Source organism: Lepidochelys kempii, chromosome 18, assembly GCF_965140265.1.
Source record: "Lepidochelys kempii isolate rLepKem1 chromosome 18, rLepKem1.hap2, whole genome shotgun sequence".
Lineage (NCBI taxonomy): Eukaryota > Metazoa > Chordata > Testudines > Cheloniidae > Lepidochelys > Lepidochelys kempii.
In genome coordinates this window covers 10,321,035-10,337,434 of record NC_133273.1, presented here as the reverse complement: position 1 = coordinate 10,337,434, position 16,400 = coordinate 10,321,035, and the positions used below count along the sequence as shown (strand labels likewise).

Sequence of the window (16,400 nt, the reverse complement as noted above, 5' to 3'; positions counted from 1 at the left end):
AGGGTCTGGGGGGAGGAGAGCAGCCCCTCCTTGCTGAGAAGACACTCATTATAGCAGTGGCTATCGAGGGCCACTTGAAAAAAAAATTGCCACTCTTTCCCGGTGGCTCTTGTCACCCTACAGACAAACAACTTATGATTAGCCCTGGCTGATGATTGCTGCAGCTTAGACTAGCAGCAGAGCACCCCCTGGTGACTTGTTTGGGGATGGAGAGCACAGACTGGGCTCCTGATAGGATAGGATAGCTGATCTCACACAGCCTCAGCCACTGCTGTTTGCCCAGCAGCTCTGTGCTGATCCTAGCTATGATCAGGCTAGAGCCTGGCCCTGTGGTATGGGCCCATCGTTGTCTGTTATCCCCTTGGTGCACCTTGGTGGCATGGGCCAGTGGTTGGCTCACAGCTCCTCGTGGGGAGAGAGGAAATCAGTAATAAAATTCAGACGGGCACTAAACAAAGTAGTTCCTTAAAAGAGACCATCCCTCCCTGCTCCGGCCCCCGCCCCCCAGCTGGGGCTGCTGCCAGGGGTAGTGCTGGGACCATGCCCCTCTCATGCCCATGAGACAGGCTGAAGGAGAACGTGTCTCCCAAGCTCCCAGGAGAAGTTTTCCCCATCACAAGGGGCTGTTAAGAGTGGAGTGGCGCAGGAGGTGCGCTGCAGGGGGCTGACACCCCCTGAGATGAAGGAAGCTGTGTTGTTTCGGGGGGACAGGGCATTGCCAAGCATGTATCTGAGTTGTGTTGCAACTGGGAGTGTCAAAAATCAGATGAGGTTCATGATGCCTGACAGGCAGGTGCTGCGGACGTGTAAATCCCAGTGCCACGTGGCAACACTCAGCCCGATTCTCCTCTCAGCAGCACTGGTGTAAATCGGCGGTGATGGCAGTGAAATTGTTGACCTTACGCCAGCATAACCTGGTGCAAGTGAGAGGGGAATCAGGCCTCCTGACTGGCTTGGTGAAGACCTCTGGAAAATAAGTCAGAATATTCCATTCCTACTTAGTGATAGGAGTTTTCAAGGCACTTTGCAAACATTAACAGGCACCATGGAGATGGGTGCTTTATAAATACCTATAATAATTGCCAGGCTAAGAAAAGAAGGAAGGTGTAGGCTGAAGGCAGATCTCCAGCGTGCTTCGAAAGCTGACAGCTAGAACTGGGGCAAACTTTGCTGGGTAGCTCTAGGCATTGTGGTGCTGGAGCTGGCAATGGGTGAATCTCTAAAGGCTCAAATCCACTCCCCAAAGTTCAGGGGCTGACCCCTGCTGCAGTTAGATCTCCAGTCCTTTGGGGCTTGCAAACTAGACCAGGGACTCTTCAGTGCATGCTCAGCACCTCTGCAAATCGGCTCATGGTTTTTCATTAGGTAACTGCATTTAGGAGCTTAATTATAGGTCCTTGGGTCAGAAAGCGTTGGCCTCCGTTGATAATGCTTGGGATGAAAGGTCCCATGCTCATAGTCAGGAAGTGAGGAGCATGGGGTGAGAGAAGCAACAGTTTCCCCTCCCTGACCTGCTGTAAACTCACTTAGTGGATTCTCTGAAATGGTGCTTTCAGCCATTAGCAGAGAGCAGCGGGAGACGCTAAAGGAAGCGGGAGATCTATTTACACCTGGCGCAGGGAGGCCGAGGTGAACCTGAACTTTTAAAGGAGACTGGAGCATTGCAGACTACAAATGAAACAATCAAACCTGTTTGGCTCCAAGCTCAGAGAGGGGAAAAAGCAGCCTCAGAACAGGCTGCTCTGAAGCTAACCGCAAGCCTTGGCAAATGACACCTGGACTAAGCGAACCGGGCGTTAAGCCGAGTGCAAAACTACCCGACTCCACGTCCCGCTCTCTTCTGAAACGCTTCAACCACAGGCCTCCTCTGACCCAACCTTGAAGATGCCCCATATTTATTGGGTCCCACTGGCTCTGCCTGATGGGTCTGTGCTTCCTGGCCATGACCAGCCGTTGTAGGAATATGCAGCGTGGGAGATGGAATCCGATAGGGTCTGAAAGCTGTTAAGGTGGCCTACGAGGGGAAGGCACTCTGCACGCCAGCGGCTTTACTTTCAAACGAAAGGTGACTGCTGTTTCTCCGGTAAAGCACCCGAGCACGTGGTGGAAGGGCACACCCTCTGCAGTCTACCCCTGCGTTTTCTGGCTGAGCAAATTAATTCATTTGGGGCCTGACCCAAAGCCCGTTGGAGCCCACTGATTTCAGCAGGCTCTGGATCCCCTAGCAAAGCACCTGGACCTCAGATCAGCAACATGCTTAGACAAGGGCTTAATTTTTAAGCTCGTGCTCAAGTCCCGTCAACATTAAGTTAAGCCACGTGCTTGAAGGCTTTGGTGAGCGGCAGCCAGGGAGCTCCAGGAGGACCCTCCATTCTCACATCACGATCATCACATCCCTTTTCAGAGGAGGAGGGAGAGGGGCTGGGGGCTGCAGCCGCTCCTCTGAGCATGAATCCCTTACAGGGAGCTGACTGAGTATGCACTGAGCCCTCTCTGCTGCTACAAATCACTTGACGATGACCTCTTCTGTTCCTTCCCTTTGGGGCACCTGGCACTGGCCACTGGCGGAAGACAGGACACTGGGCTAGATGGCCCTTTGGTCTGACCCAGTACGGCTGTTCTTCATTTCTTGCAAAGCGAGCCTGGCTGGCAGTGGGGAAGTGCTGACCCAGTGCAGGCAAAGTCCGGTTTCACTTTTCAATGTGGGTTGTGTTGTAAAAAAAAACCCCAGAAAGCGTTGAATGAAGTGATAAGGTTCATTTCCTTGGCAAATCCATTTTTCATTCAACCCTCCCCCCCTTTTCAATGATAACCATTCAAGCAGCTCTAAATGAGAGGCTCTGGGGACAGGATGGTATCCCATAGAACTGGGGGGGGGGGGGGAAGCACAGCGAAACAAAGCACTCAGGAGGGCGCTGGGCTGTTCAAACAAACCTTGATTTACTGGGATAACCATGCTTCTGTAACAGAAAATGCAACTGCCACGAGGAACCAGCCGACAGACCTTCGCTGTCTCACCCAGAGACATTTTGAACACTGCAGAATGACCAGACCCCAATCAATGAGATTACACCAGTGACAAACGAACTGGAACCTGAACCACAGGCCGGAAGCAGAAACACTGCATTTCCCCCTCCCCCCCTCCCTCCCTCCCTCCCCCCCCTCCCTTCCCCCCCCCCAGCCCCCGACATGAAAATCAAAGCTCACTGAACGAGGCGATGTTGCTATATATCAGGAAAGTGAGCGCAAGGCAACAGGTCTTCAATGAGCGGGACAATGCCACGGGACGACAGTCACTTTGTATGCGAGAGCGTGAGGTCACGTCCATAGGCACTTGAGGATCCGGAGGACAATCGCCAGCCATGTCACTCGAACCACAGCAGACAGCATGAAGCCACCCAGTTACACTGACAGCTAAATTACACCACACACTTCACCTGCACCAGTACAGCGATAGAGAGCTCTGGCTTGAGCACAGGTGTGAGGTCAATGCGTCCCTGGCACCAGGGACTGAATCCAAGATCAGGTGACAACAGGGTGGTTGGAGAACTGCAACCTTGTCTTACAGTGTGTGAGGCCGTGTTTGCTAGTGTTTAGAGCAGGGAGGCTGGGAGTCATGACTCCCAGGTTCTATTCCTGGCTCTGCCACAGGCTTTTCAGGTGACCATAGGCAAGTCACTTAACCTCTGTGCCTCAGTTTCTCCACCTGTAAAATGGAGATCATCATCCTTACCCCTCGTACAGGGGACTGTGAGGCTGAGATAGTGTTTGTACAAGGCTCTGGTGCCCTTAGCATTGGCTAAATGTGAAGTATTTCAGCATGGTCATGGGTTTTTACACTGGATAAAAGGATTTGCAACATGGGAAATAGAAATCAGCCAGCCAACTGTATGCCAAGGGTCAGGTAAAAGATTCAGGGAAAGCACGAATCATACTGCTAACCCTGTCATCCAGAGACAGTCCATCCAGGAGGATCTTTCGCTGCTGAACAGACGTCAGGGTAGAGGGAGCTGGCTTATCTACAGAGCTGGGCCTTGGTGCTGCAGGGGAGAGCATGACATATATACTGCTCTAAGGTTCTGACCTGCAGAGCGGCCCAGACGCTAAGGATGAGAGTCATGCCTTTAATGCTTTACCTTGTTATTAACAGCCAAATAGAAAGCGGTATCTTGGTGACTGTGAAATGAAGTCACCCTCTGGTGGCCAGCCCAGGCAACATACATCAAACCCAGAGGCTGTGCTATGGGACGTCATGGCAGCAGTCAGTGAGGGATTAAGTGATGCAGGGTTTAAACACTCACTTGAGCGTCCACGAGAAGTGCTATCCTTAACACACCCAACATGTACAATCAACAGCTAGGGCCACAGCATGTCCTGTCCATGCTAAAGCTGTTGTGTTGGTACCTTGGTATGAAGGTTTGATACCAAAGTTAGACATTAGATGGCCAAATTGTGAGCCTTTTGCCTTAAGGAACCTGTAAAGGGGGAACATTCAAATCTCTGCAGGTCGTTTCAAGTCACCAGAACTGAGTCTTAAAGCGGCAGGAAGCTGCATAAGGGCAGTGGTTCAAATCTCCACTGATTCAGTGTCTTTTTTTCAGAGAACTGATTGGAACCAGCTTGGTTAATTGTCAATCCGTGAAGGTGAGGTCTGGGTCAAGTCCCTCATACATGGCCCAATGGTGAAGCTGATTCAAGGCTTTGCTAATATCTTTGTAGTAACAGCCCAGAAGTGGGTGTGTGCGCCGGTGTGCGTGGTGAGTTGGAAAAAAGGCAAGAGAGAGGTAGGTTTTGCGGGTAGGTTTAAAAAAACCCCACCTAATTACCCCCAAATAATATCTTATCTGAGCGCTGAATTCAAGGTCCCCTTCCCTTGGGGTTAATGACCTCTGAATGATGGCATATGGATTGAAAACTGCTGAGCTGACAGTTCGAGACTGCTAGCATCTCTGAGAACAGAGCAGTGGGAGTGCCTGCTGTTATCCTCTCAGGGCTGCCAATAAACATCAAATTATGTGGGGCCAAAAGTCGCAGGCATGATGCATTGGTTCCCAGAACTGCTGCGGGGCAAAGCCAAGACACACTAACCACGCTTATCAAGGCTGTTCCTATGTTACCGTACGCCGCTGCTGTTACATAACATGCTCCAGAAGGTGCATGTTTCACTGTTTTGTTCTGAACAGGCCATGGTTCTTCCTACGCTGTAGCAAACACACCCTGTGCAGTAGGATACGTCAGCCATGTTTCTAGCTGCCGTTAGCAAGGCTTGCATTCTCTTGGGAGATTCTGAATGCTATGTCCCAGGCCATAGTTTTGCATCAAGAGGATTCTGGTGAGTGGCGAGGTTACACCTCCAAGGTCTGTATGCGCTGTGGAGGTCTTGAGCTGTGTAAAATGAGCAATTAGAACGTGACTCACATATTAAGTTCCTGCAAAGTCTCTAACTGCAAAGCTGGTTTAAAGGATCATGAAAAGCCCATAACCTGGAAGCATCTAAAGTGACCTGAATGCATAGAAATAAGCTCCTGCAGCATTGTAGACAGAGCTGTCGTGACACCACCCCAGGACCTGTGCCTCAGGTCTATGCGTCTCCTAAGCGCCTTTGCATTTCACATGTGCACAGCCCGTGTGGCTGTACCACTCAGGGCCTCTAGTCTGGGCCTCCCTTACCCACTAGCTTCACTAGGTCTGCTGAGAGAGCCAGGTTCTCCCCTATGGTACAAAGGAGACACTGTGGGGTGTTTTGCATTGATTTATGCTTCTGGTATTTACAAAGCAGAGCCTTGGGGCTGGCCAAGGGGAATAGGGGCATGAGGTGAGAGGACAGGACATTGCAAAAACACTTCACAAACAGATCAGGTCATGCCACCTACCAAAAGGCACTCAGACTCACATCACATGGCCTGGAACCGGGCCCTTGCACACTGATACCACATCACAGGGCCAGATGGTTAAGGAACAGGCTAACACTTAGCTGTATGTGTAAGCTTCAGTTTGCTGTCTTCCATGATATGGTACTTGAGACAAGAGGAGCAGCTGACCTGCCTGGAAGGGAATGTGACACTCCCATTTGATGAAGTAGAAACATCACCCAATGACACAAGGGTGGTTGCTGTAATGCTTGGGCTCGTGGTACCCTTCTGATCATGTGTGGGATTCCAGCAGGTTCAGAGACTCATTTGAAACATGACCAGGAAAGACCCTGGAAAGGTTTGGAACTGGAACACACTCCCACTGCCTGAGTGGACAAGACATAATTGTCCTGGATTTGACAGCAATAGGGATGGGGAGTTTCTTGTAACCTGCTCTAGTGACAAAAGCAGCTCAGACCCCCTGCAAGCTGTTCTCACAAGAGCTGGTCAGAAACCAGCAGCTTTCTTGCAACAAATGCCCACTGAGTATGTCTGGGTTGCAAAATGTCCATTTTCCATGGGAAATTTCCAAATGAAAGGTTTGGTTTCAACAGGAAGTGGGGGAAAGCCCCACTTTCTGCTTTCTAATTATTTCCAGCTGCAAAACAAAGCTCATTTTCTCACATTCTTTTTACCTCTCCTGCCTTCTTCCAATGGGAAAAAAGGGAGAGGGATAAAAATTGGAGGGGGGGGGGGCAGAAGAACCAAAAACTGAAAAGGGAAAGTGAAATTGGTCAGTTTCCTGGGACCAAAAATAAAACAAAATTTGAAGCTGAAACTAAATTATTTTTAGAATTTTCCTGTCAGGAAAAAAAAAAATCACAAATTCATTGAAATCAACATTTTCCCTCCAAAATGTCAACTTCAACTAAACCAGGTTTTCCAGCGGAAAGTGTCTGGGTCGATAAATTTCAACCAGCTCCATTCCTCACCCATCAACCTCAAATCTTTAGCTTTCTTTCACCCAAGACCTCCAACTCTCTGTAGCCAGGGAGCAGCTAATGGCTATGGGCCAGATATACAGAAGTAGGTGCTTATGTTCTGTTGACTTCAGTGAGACCCAGTTAAACACATGCTTAAGCATTGGCCTGAATAGGGATGTTTTCCTGAATGGCAGCCTAAAATTTGAATGCAGGAGATGCCCTGATGTTAGGGCATCACCCACTTTCCTGCATGGGAATGAGGATGCATTCACCATCTGTCCCCACCGATGAGACAGCCACAGTTGTTTGCACATTTATTAGGGCAAGCAAGTTGCGCTGATTGGTTTGTCATGGGTCACATTCTGCCCTTGGATACATGTGTCCAAACGCCCATTGATTTCAGTGAGTCCTATTGCTGGGCCCGCGGGCAGAATCCGGTCTTTAATTTTCAATCTATTCTGAACTAAGGAGGTTGTAATGTATTTCATTTAATTAATATGCTTCTGACAATTGTCAGCCAAAGTGGTATTAACAAGAGTTAATGGGACCGGTTCTGGTGATGCTGCTGAGAACTGAAGTCTCTGGATTAAAGTTGCCTTCCACTATGAATAACTGATTCAGAATGGTTCCCGCTGAGTAATTACACTCAAAAAAGGGTCTGTCAATACAATTTGCTATCAGCTGTCACAGATGCTGCCTGTCATATGCTGAGCTGGGGTATGGCAGTCAAGTCAAAACACAGCACTGCGAGAATGGAAACAAATTCAGCAGCGAGACTCAAGGAAGGAGGATGGAATTCAAGCAGTTCAAAAGACAGGCAAGAGACAAATGCTGGGCAGCGCTTAGCTTTGCCCATACGCTCAAGAGGGGCGTTATGAGAGGGGAGCTATGATGAAAGGTCATGCAACAAGTCTGCAGTGGGCACAAGAAAGTGACACTCAGTCTGCCGGGGAAAGGGGGAAAAAAGTCAACGGCAAGCGAGCTCCACCAAACCCCTGACCCACAAGCATGGCTAGCAGACGCTTTCAGTGGGACAGCAGACTGTTTTGCATGAGGGTCAGAAAAATCGAAGTGTAAGAACACAAGCTTCAAAGCCACTGGGCAAAGTGGCATGGGCTAGAAAACGTAGGACTGTTGGCCAGACCTTCTGGTTCAGATCAAATATAATACTCTAAATCACTGATACAGCCTCTCCCTCTAGAAGGACAGCCTCCTGGGAATGTACTCAATGCACTGATGGGGACTGAAAAGCTTTAACTGCTCTAATCCAAGGTGCATTCTACTAGCTCTGCTACGCTGTGCCCGAAAGTGCCTGGGGAATAGATTTGCTTTAATCCACCTCCTGCATTCCTCCGGCTGCTCGCTGGCTATGCAGTCTGGCCCCGGCCTACCCCCGCTCTGCATGCAAAAGATTCTAGGGCACATTTACAGGTTGGTTCACAGCTGACAGACTGTCCCTGAAACCAAGGCCAGAATATCCAAAGATGCCTAAGGGAGGTATACACCCACTTGGGATTTCAATAGGATCTGGATGTTTATATCCTGTAGGCTCCTTTTGAAAATCCCAGTCCAAATTCACAACTGTAGAGAATGAGTGATCTGGGAGGACCTGGCAATTCATTCCATGGTTTTCCCCAGTGTTGCTGTTTCATCTTAAGCTGCTTGGCCGCAGTCTGGATTTCCAATAACCTTGACCCATGAGGCAGAGTGGCTGCTCGAACACAAATTCCTGAGACGAGACACATGTTAATCTTCATAACGCAGTCTAGATGGAGGCCGGGGAACGATGAATCACAGCTGGAAATGCTCTGTGTGAAAAGATGAATGCAGGATTGATGGGGACTGGGGGAAAGGGGAATGGCTTGGCTGGATGGCGAAGCGTGGGAGGGTTGAATGAAGATTTGGGATTCTCTTTCTGGGACTGGTGCGGGGGATCAGATGACACCCAGCCTGAAAGGAAGGTGCCCAGTATCTTGTGTACCTGGAGATGCTATTCCTAGTCACAGAACTGAATAATCCTTTCGTTTAGATATTGGCCTTAACATCCTGCAGCAGTGAGTGCTACAGGTGAATCATACCCTGCTTATACAACAAGAATAATGATTGTTTAGTGCTGGGGTTTGAATGACCTTGATTATTTTCTGGCCCGCAGAAAGGCTTGTTCTAATAAAGGTACATAGCATGGCACTGTAGTGGTAGAGCTTAGCCATTAGGCTGTGTTTCTTTAAGGACCAGTCCCAGTACCCCAGGAGCTCTCTCAGATGACTGCCTGACTCCCCCCTTTCACACTCCCCCTTCCTACACATTGTTGGGGTTGTAGCACAACAAGTTGAACTCAAGGTTTTCGTCCCAGTGCCTGAGCAAAACAAACAGCTGCCGGGCTGCGGCCTTGACGGTCCCCGGGCTACGGCCCTCCGGGAACTCCTGCTCATTCAGCCACATGCTGGCCTTGGCAGCCACCAGCTCCCACTCGATGAAGTAGGAGGCTGAGCTGTGCTCCAGCCAGGCCAGGGCGACTGCTGTGGCCCAGAGCATCCCCTCCGGTTCAGCCCACTGATGCAGCTCAATGTCAAAGAGCAGGGACTGCAACTCGGAGCTGTCCAACTCGGAGCCTCTGCCGCTGTCACTCTGCGGCTCCTGAGGGGACTGGGTGCTCTCAGGGGAGGAGAAGCGGCGGATGGTGATGGCAGGGGGTGAGAGTTCGTTCTCAGCTTTCAGGGCCTTTGACAGGCTTTCCACTGCGCTGCCAGAGAAGTGGCGAGGCCGGCCTGCGTCTCCCGTACTCTCACCATAGCCGTTCAGCGTTGCACTGGGAGTGAAGTCTCTGTCTGAGAAGCTCTCTCTGGGAACGTCGTTCGGTGCCAGCAGCTGCCAGCTGCCTCCAGGGCTCTTGGGTTCTCGAGGCAGGCCTGACTTCTTAGTATTGTAGGAGCTGGCGGAGGGGCTCAGAGCCATCCGGTGGCAGGTGAATGGAGACGTCCACTTCAGCTTCTCCATGGGAATGCTGATTGCGTGGCAGAACGCTGGGTTCAGCAGGAAGGCACCGCAGGCCAACTGCAGAGACACCTGTGGAGAGGGATAACACTTCCTTAGGGAGGTGCTGAGGTAAGGCCCTGGGGAAGAGCGCATTCTCTGTGCACAGCCAGGGCTTTGGAGCAACCTGCCCACCAAGAGTCCACCCCATTTGCGCCCAGGGCTCCAGGTTGACAGGAGAGGCACCACCTGGCCCTCATGCCCGCAAAGTAGGGGGGGTTCCTCTCCACAGTTCAGGGTCCAAAAGGTTGCTGGGGGAGGGAGAGGTGGCCCCAGCTGGGCCACATTTTACCCCTTTCCACGCAGTGCAGTGGTCTCTGCTTTAGCCTCTTCTGCCCCTACCAGTTTTGGGAAGTTTTCCAGCTTCACCAACTGGGGGATTTTGGGATGGGAGTTGGGGGCCCACTGATCAGAGAAGAGCTTGAGCAAATGCTTTCAGAGCCCCTGCCACCTCCTGTCATCCCAGTTATATGAGCCTAAGGTCTGGTTTGGTTGCTTACCAGGGGTAGGTAGTCAATGTTTTCATTGCTGCTGTCAGAGCTGGGTTCATTCATCCGACTTGGGGATTTACTCATGAAACCTTTGGCTGCTCGAGTCAGCAGTCTTGTTTTATGAAGGGTCAATCTGCATCAGGACAGACGTAACAAAGAAGGCATTTACATACTTGCCTCTCGGACTCATTGCCTCCCACTAACCAATCACCTTTCAGCATTCCCAGTAACTGACACACAGCACCCTACACTAAATCATGCGGTAACGCAGCTGTCAGAGATACATATGCTCGGTCTGGCTGCGAGACATCAATTCAACTGGCTTCCCATACAATAGACAACCACCTCTCCCCTTTCTCTTCTGCGCTAGACTGTAACGTAGCCTGGCCTCTGGCATTGGAAATTCTCCCCACTCCGCACAGATAAGTCTCCTCAAGCTAGCATATGCCCATAGGAATGCAAATTCCATCCAGGAACATCTCCTGTTAGACTCTCCAAAAGATCAGACTGGGACCATCATTTCTGAGTGGCCCAGAAGTTAATGCTTCAGCTTGTCAAAAACATAGGACCCCCTGAGTCCTGATCCTTTTCCTGTCACTTTCCAGAGGAGCCATGTGACTCAGGGACTCTGACAGGGGTTTTCAAGGCAAGGAGTCAGGGAGGTAGCTAGAAGAGAGTGTGATGAGTCTGTAGGTAGGTGGGGAAGAGAGGGGGTATTTTGCCTTGATCCCTCCTCTCTTGAAGTCATTAGAAGTGGGGAAAATTTAGAAGGATATTTTTTTGGGGTCAAAAATGCCTACGTGACTTAGGAGCCTCTGTCCCCTTGGATTTCAATAGGCCTAGACTTGCACAATTTCCCCATACCAGATGACGTGGCGCTATACCCACCTTCCCCTCCCTGGATGGCTCAGGGGCATGGAGTAGTCTAGAGTGTTTAATCGCGAAGTCCCTGGTTCAAATCCAGCCTAGCTAAATAACAACTGCAAAATGTTCCTATCTTTTGGCTGATCACGGGCCAACGTGACATGAATTTGGGGATCTGTGGGCAGATGTCCACCCCACACTTGGCACTACTCACCCCTCTCAGCAGAGAGACCCAGGCCACTGACCAAGCCTGAACTCCCCTCCCTGGTGGTCCTTCCAAGTCAGAGTTAGGGAGCCCTGGTGGGGCAATCTGAAGAAGCTTGTTTTGCTGCTGCCATGTGATGGCAGTGTCTAGACTAGAACCTACACAGACCAAATCCTCCTCGCGGTGACACCAGATTTCAACAGGCTGCATCGGTAGCACAGAGAGACTCTGGCCCAGTACTTCCCTTTACAAGCACCAAATTTGCATGATACATTTAAAATAAAGAATAAAAAAGAGGCAGTTTGGTTGGCTGTTTGCTGATCGTCAGGCTCAATGTGTTGGCTAATTGTCACTAAGCCTGGCTCACAAGCTGTCTGCCTGGCCCAGTACACCAGCCAACGAGTGTCACAGTATCAAAGCAAGAGTGGGCTGCAGAGCAAAATTCCCGTTTCTACAGTGTAACCAGCTGCCCATCTGCCTGATGTGGACACACCCCCAAACAGCTGACAGACTTTCCCTCATGTGGGCCCCTTTTGTCAAACCCACACCCAGGAGAAAACACTGAGCAATGGAATACTCCATCCTGGGGTCAGGAGGTCTCATTGAGTCAGAAAATGCTCTGCTGCACCTTACCTGGCAGAAAAAAGGGTATCGATCGACTTCTGGGAGTGAGCAGAGGGAGCAGACGGACTCTGCAGCGAAGCTGGAGAGAAATACAGAGCCAAGGCTGAAGTAAGGAAACATCTGGCATCAAGGAAGAGTTAATCAGAGAGTTCAGGGACCACTGGCTGGAGGTGGGCTCCTGGCTTGGATACTAAATTGCTTTTTGACCTTAGACAAGTTACTTCATCTCTCTGCCTCTATGTCCCCATGTGTCTAACGGAGATAATGAGATTTATCCACCGTTCAAAAAAGGCTGTCTGGGAGATGCTGAGGGCTTAGCACCTCTAGAAACCAGAGTACTGATTTAGCTGCCTAAATATGGATTTAGGGCTCTAATTTTAGGCACCAGTGTTTAAAAAAATACGTTGGCCAAAGTACTTCTAAATAATTCAGTTAAGAGCCCAAATCACCAGCCAAAGTCATGGGCAGGCACCAGATTTACCAGCTAATACATTTTAAAACACAATAGCTGAAAATCATTTCCTCAGGCACGGAGCTGCCCACACCTGAGCTCTCTCTAACAACTGGAGGTTCACAACCCCTGGCTCAGCGCAGAAAGACGTCGCCCTGCCATTGGCTGTGACCAGCTATGGCAGGAGAAGCAGAGAACTCCGATCCGACAGGTTTAAAAAAAACTTTTCAGCTCAACTTGAAACCTCAGTCGGAGGAACTGGTGCCACGGCGACCTTGAGAAACCCTGTGCATGTCTTGCTCTTACCTTCCGGGACACTGTAGCGCTCCCAGCCGGAAGAGGCAGGTGCACTGCCGGGCGACAGGCTGTTCTCATCTGCAACAGCAGAAGCACAATGGCCACATCACCCTTCTCCACATCATTACCACATGTCAGCATCACCCTGGCCTCGGAGTGAGTGTCACAACCGGCCCCCTCGCCCTAGGCGTGACCATCCTCCTCCATAACCGCCAGCACTACCTGTCTGTCTGTCTGCCAGCTTGTTCGTCACCCTGGGCACCACAATACACTGTACCATCTCCCTCCTCCTCCTGGTTGCCATGGCTTCGCCAGACCTTCCGCTGGCACACACTGGGTAGCAGCATTGGTTTCAATGGAGCTCTGCTGACTTACACTAGCTGAGGATGTAGCTACCTTCGACACCAGTCTCCAAATCAAAGCCAGTGCCGTGGCTACACTGAGCTTTGGAGAGGGAAAGCGCCATGTCAGGATTACACAGTGTGACCATTCTATTGACCACTGTAACGGTTCCGTCATGGGGCCTCCTGCTGGTTATTCTGGAAATTAGCTCAGTCTTTTCGCAGAGCGCTCTCCTCCGGTGGTGTCTCGCCTGCCATCACTTCTGCTCTGGACCCGTGTCGCCTCAAGATCAGGACACAGCCCTCCAGCTGTGCCCCATTCCTTCTGGGGGAGCAGCAGTCCTCTGTCCAGCCACTCGCCTCTGTGGCCAACTGCAGCCCAAGGTTCTAGCCACTCCCCTCAGTGGCAAACTGCAGCCCTTCACTGGCCTCTCCCCTCAGTGGCAAGTGTGGGTGGGGAGACCCAGGCCCACCCATTACTCCGGGTCCTGACCAGGGACCCTCTAGGCTGCAGCCACACTCTGTCCGTTTCCCTGGGCCACTTCCCCATAGCCCTAGCACCTTCTCTGCCCCTGTATCCAGGCTTTCAGCCAGTCAGGCTGGAGCACCCCTCAGCAATCCAGTCCTGTCTCCCTGGGCTCCCAGAGGGAACTGACTCCTCTGCCCTGCAGCTCTCTTTATATTTGGGCCTGCTCTGCCCTGATTGGCTGCTCCTTGAAGCCCCTCACTGATTGGCTGTCTCCTGCGCAGCCTCCCCAGGGCTGCTTTTAACCCTTTCTCCACCAGTGTGGGGCAGACGCCCCATCACAACCACATTCAGCATCCTTGGGCCCCTCTTCCGCCTTTACCAAACCCTAATCCTGAACAGAGATCACTGCTTCCCAACCCATCGCAACCTCCAGCTCACCCATCACCACTGCGTCGCCATCACTATTTGTTTCATCATCCACAGTCCCTCTGCACCTCTGCCACATCTACTTTCTCTTCATGGCGCCTGATGGGTTCCTTCAATTGACCTCAGCCTGCTTAGGACAACCAGAGCTCTAGAGGCAAAGGGGAGGAAATTCCAACCCCGGAAGATGCATTCTAACACGTCTCGGTGGAGCTGGCTGTACTGTCTTACTGACCTGAAAGGTGTGAGCACCTGAGGCTATTTAACCTTTTAAAAGGGGACTCCCAAAGGGTCAGACATTGCTGTGTCCCTCTGCAGATCTGAATTCATCAATCAGGCTCTCGTGACCTTTATTCTAGTCTACTCTAATCCAGGAAGAGAGTGTGGCCTAGAACCTGGAGCAGAGCAGGAGTCATTCCTACTCCCATCTCTACCAATGAGTCACTATTTGACCTTGGGCAAGTCATAAACATCAGTTTCCTCTTCTGTAAAATGGGGACAATCCCATTTTCCAGAATGCTAAGTGGTTTAAGGTTTGGAAACTGCTCAGGAATGCTGGAATGGAAGATGCTACAGGAATGCGCATTCGAAGACAGTCTGTATTTTTTTCATTCCAGGAAAAAAATCTAGAATTTATAAGCCTCAAACTCTGAAATAAACCCAGTGGGTTTTGAGAAATGTGATTTATCTGAGCACGTAAAGAAAATGGGAAGCAAGTTACAGCATCATCAGACATGCTATTGCCTGCACCTGGTTGACTTTTTAAATTTTCTTTAACGGCGTTTTTCTCTCTTTTAGCCAGAGATTTCCTCCTCTCTCTCTTGCTCTCGGTGATGGAAAACTTTCAGTGTCTCAGAAATGTTTAGTAGCCAAGCTGTTGTGCTCATCCTCCCAATGCAACCCGTATCTCCCCTGTGTTGCCAGGGAACCTGGAGTACACACTGGGACAGCACTAATGATCAAGTGCTGATCACTGAGTTTTTCAGGTCAAATTACCCCTGAGAAGCTGGGTAGCTTCGAAAGAAGCTGTCATGCCCACTGGATTATTTAGCAAGTCTGATAATATGAGTGGTGCTGAGGTCTAATCTTTAGGGAGTGCAGGGGGCATGGAGCTGAACCTAGAGCAAACAAGGGCTGGTGTGGCAGATTTCTGAAGCCTTTATGGAGGGGCCAAAACCTGGTCAAATGACAACTCTGAACACTGGGCATACTGGGATACTGAGGCATCCAGTCTCAAGGCACTGGGCAAGGGGATGGGCTGGACTCAGCTGCAGCCATTATGGAAGGGTCTTTCATTGATAAGGTGTGGGGATGCCAGCTAGGAAAAGTGACAACCCAATTTTAAAGACCATCAACTTCAGACTGTGAAACTCACTACCACAGGAAACTGTGGAACCAAATACTGCAGTAACATTCAGCAAGGATTAGGGGTTCAATTGTACGATTCCGAACAGCATCTGTGGGTCCCTCTAGCTAGGGCAGAAATGACTAGAGATGACAATCCTCGCAGTTCAGAGAATAAATAGATTATTAGTAGGTGTCAGGGAGAATCCATCTCCTCCACAGTGGTAGAGGATGCACAATTTGGTGCATTGTGGGGAGGTTATACCCTCCTCTGGACGATCTGGTACTGCCCAGGGCCACAGAGAGGATACAGGATTAGATGGACCATTGGTCTGTTCCAGATAGGCAGATCCAACGTACCTGCGTATACACGTGTAAATCACTGGAGTGTAATTGATGCGAATAACTTTGAACGGTTTTCTCCATTGACTTCAATAAAGCTAAGCCTGTTTCCACAGCTAAGGATCCAGCCTGCCTGTTGTTTGTATTTATTTTTATGTTTCAATACATATAAGAGAAGCTGGTAAATGGCCACTCTTCCCTTTCAGGGGCTGATTATAGAAATACCTGCATTACAGTATAACAACAGCTGGATGTATAGCTAGTTCCAAACACTATTGTGCGACCCCCTGGACAAGCCCTCTGCAGAGACCTAGCTCAGCTGATTCTAGATGTATTCTGAGAGATAGAACGTATTTTTCAGCACAGTTACTTTCCACACAACCATGAATTCCAGCTCTCTCCTTGTCCCTGACTGAGAAGATCATTTTAAGTCAGCAGCAGTCATGACTGCATGAGACAAAGTCCAACCTAACTTATCTTCATTAGTAGGAGATTTACAGAGACAGTCAAGTGTCTGAAGTCCCCTAGTCTCTAATTAGAGCAGGCTCAGCCCCTCGTGTCCCCTGTGTTGTGGCTGCCAGTTAACTTCAGAGCATCAGCAAGAGTTACTTCTCGTGATCTGAGAGTTTCAGAATAAGTTATTTTCTCGTTATTTTCTGTTTCAAGAGATAGATTCCAGCC

General features: G+C 50.2%; 1 protein-coding gene across 3 annotated transcripts in view; it reads right to left on the bottom strand.

Moving 5' to 3' along the window:
• Window positions 1–3,187: 3,187 nt before the first annotated feature.
• The window catches only part of VWA5B1 (von Willebrand factor A domain containing 5B1), a 77,333-nt gene continuing 64,120 nt past the window's right edge, over window positions 3,188–16,400 (bottom strand). For all 3 annotated transcript variants that reach the window (XM_073316622.1, XM_073316624.1, XM_073316623.1), the window contains exons 19-22: window positions 12,810–12,878; window positions 12,062–12,131; window positions 10,369–10,492; window positions 3,188–9,901 (exon numbers count right to left, since the gene is read on the bottom strand). In XM_073316622.1, the coding sequence (XP_073172723.1) occupies window positions 9,134–9,901; window positions 10,369–10,492; window positions 12,062–12,131; window positions 12,810–12,878 (1,031 nt within the window). In that variant the 3' untranslated portion in view covers window positions 3,188–9,133. The remainder of the gene's footprint in view (window positions 9,902–10,368; window positions 10,493–12,061; window positions 12,132–12,809; window positions 12,879–16,400) is intronic.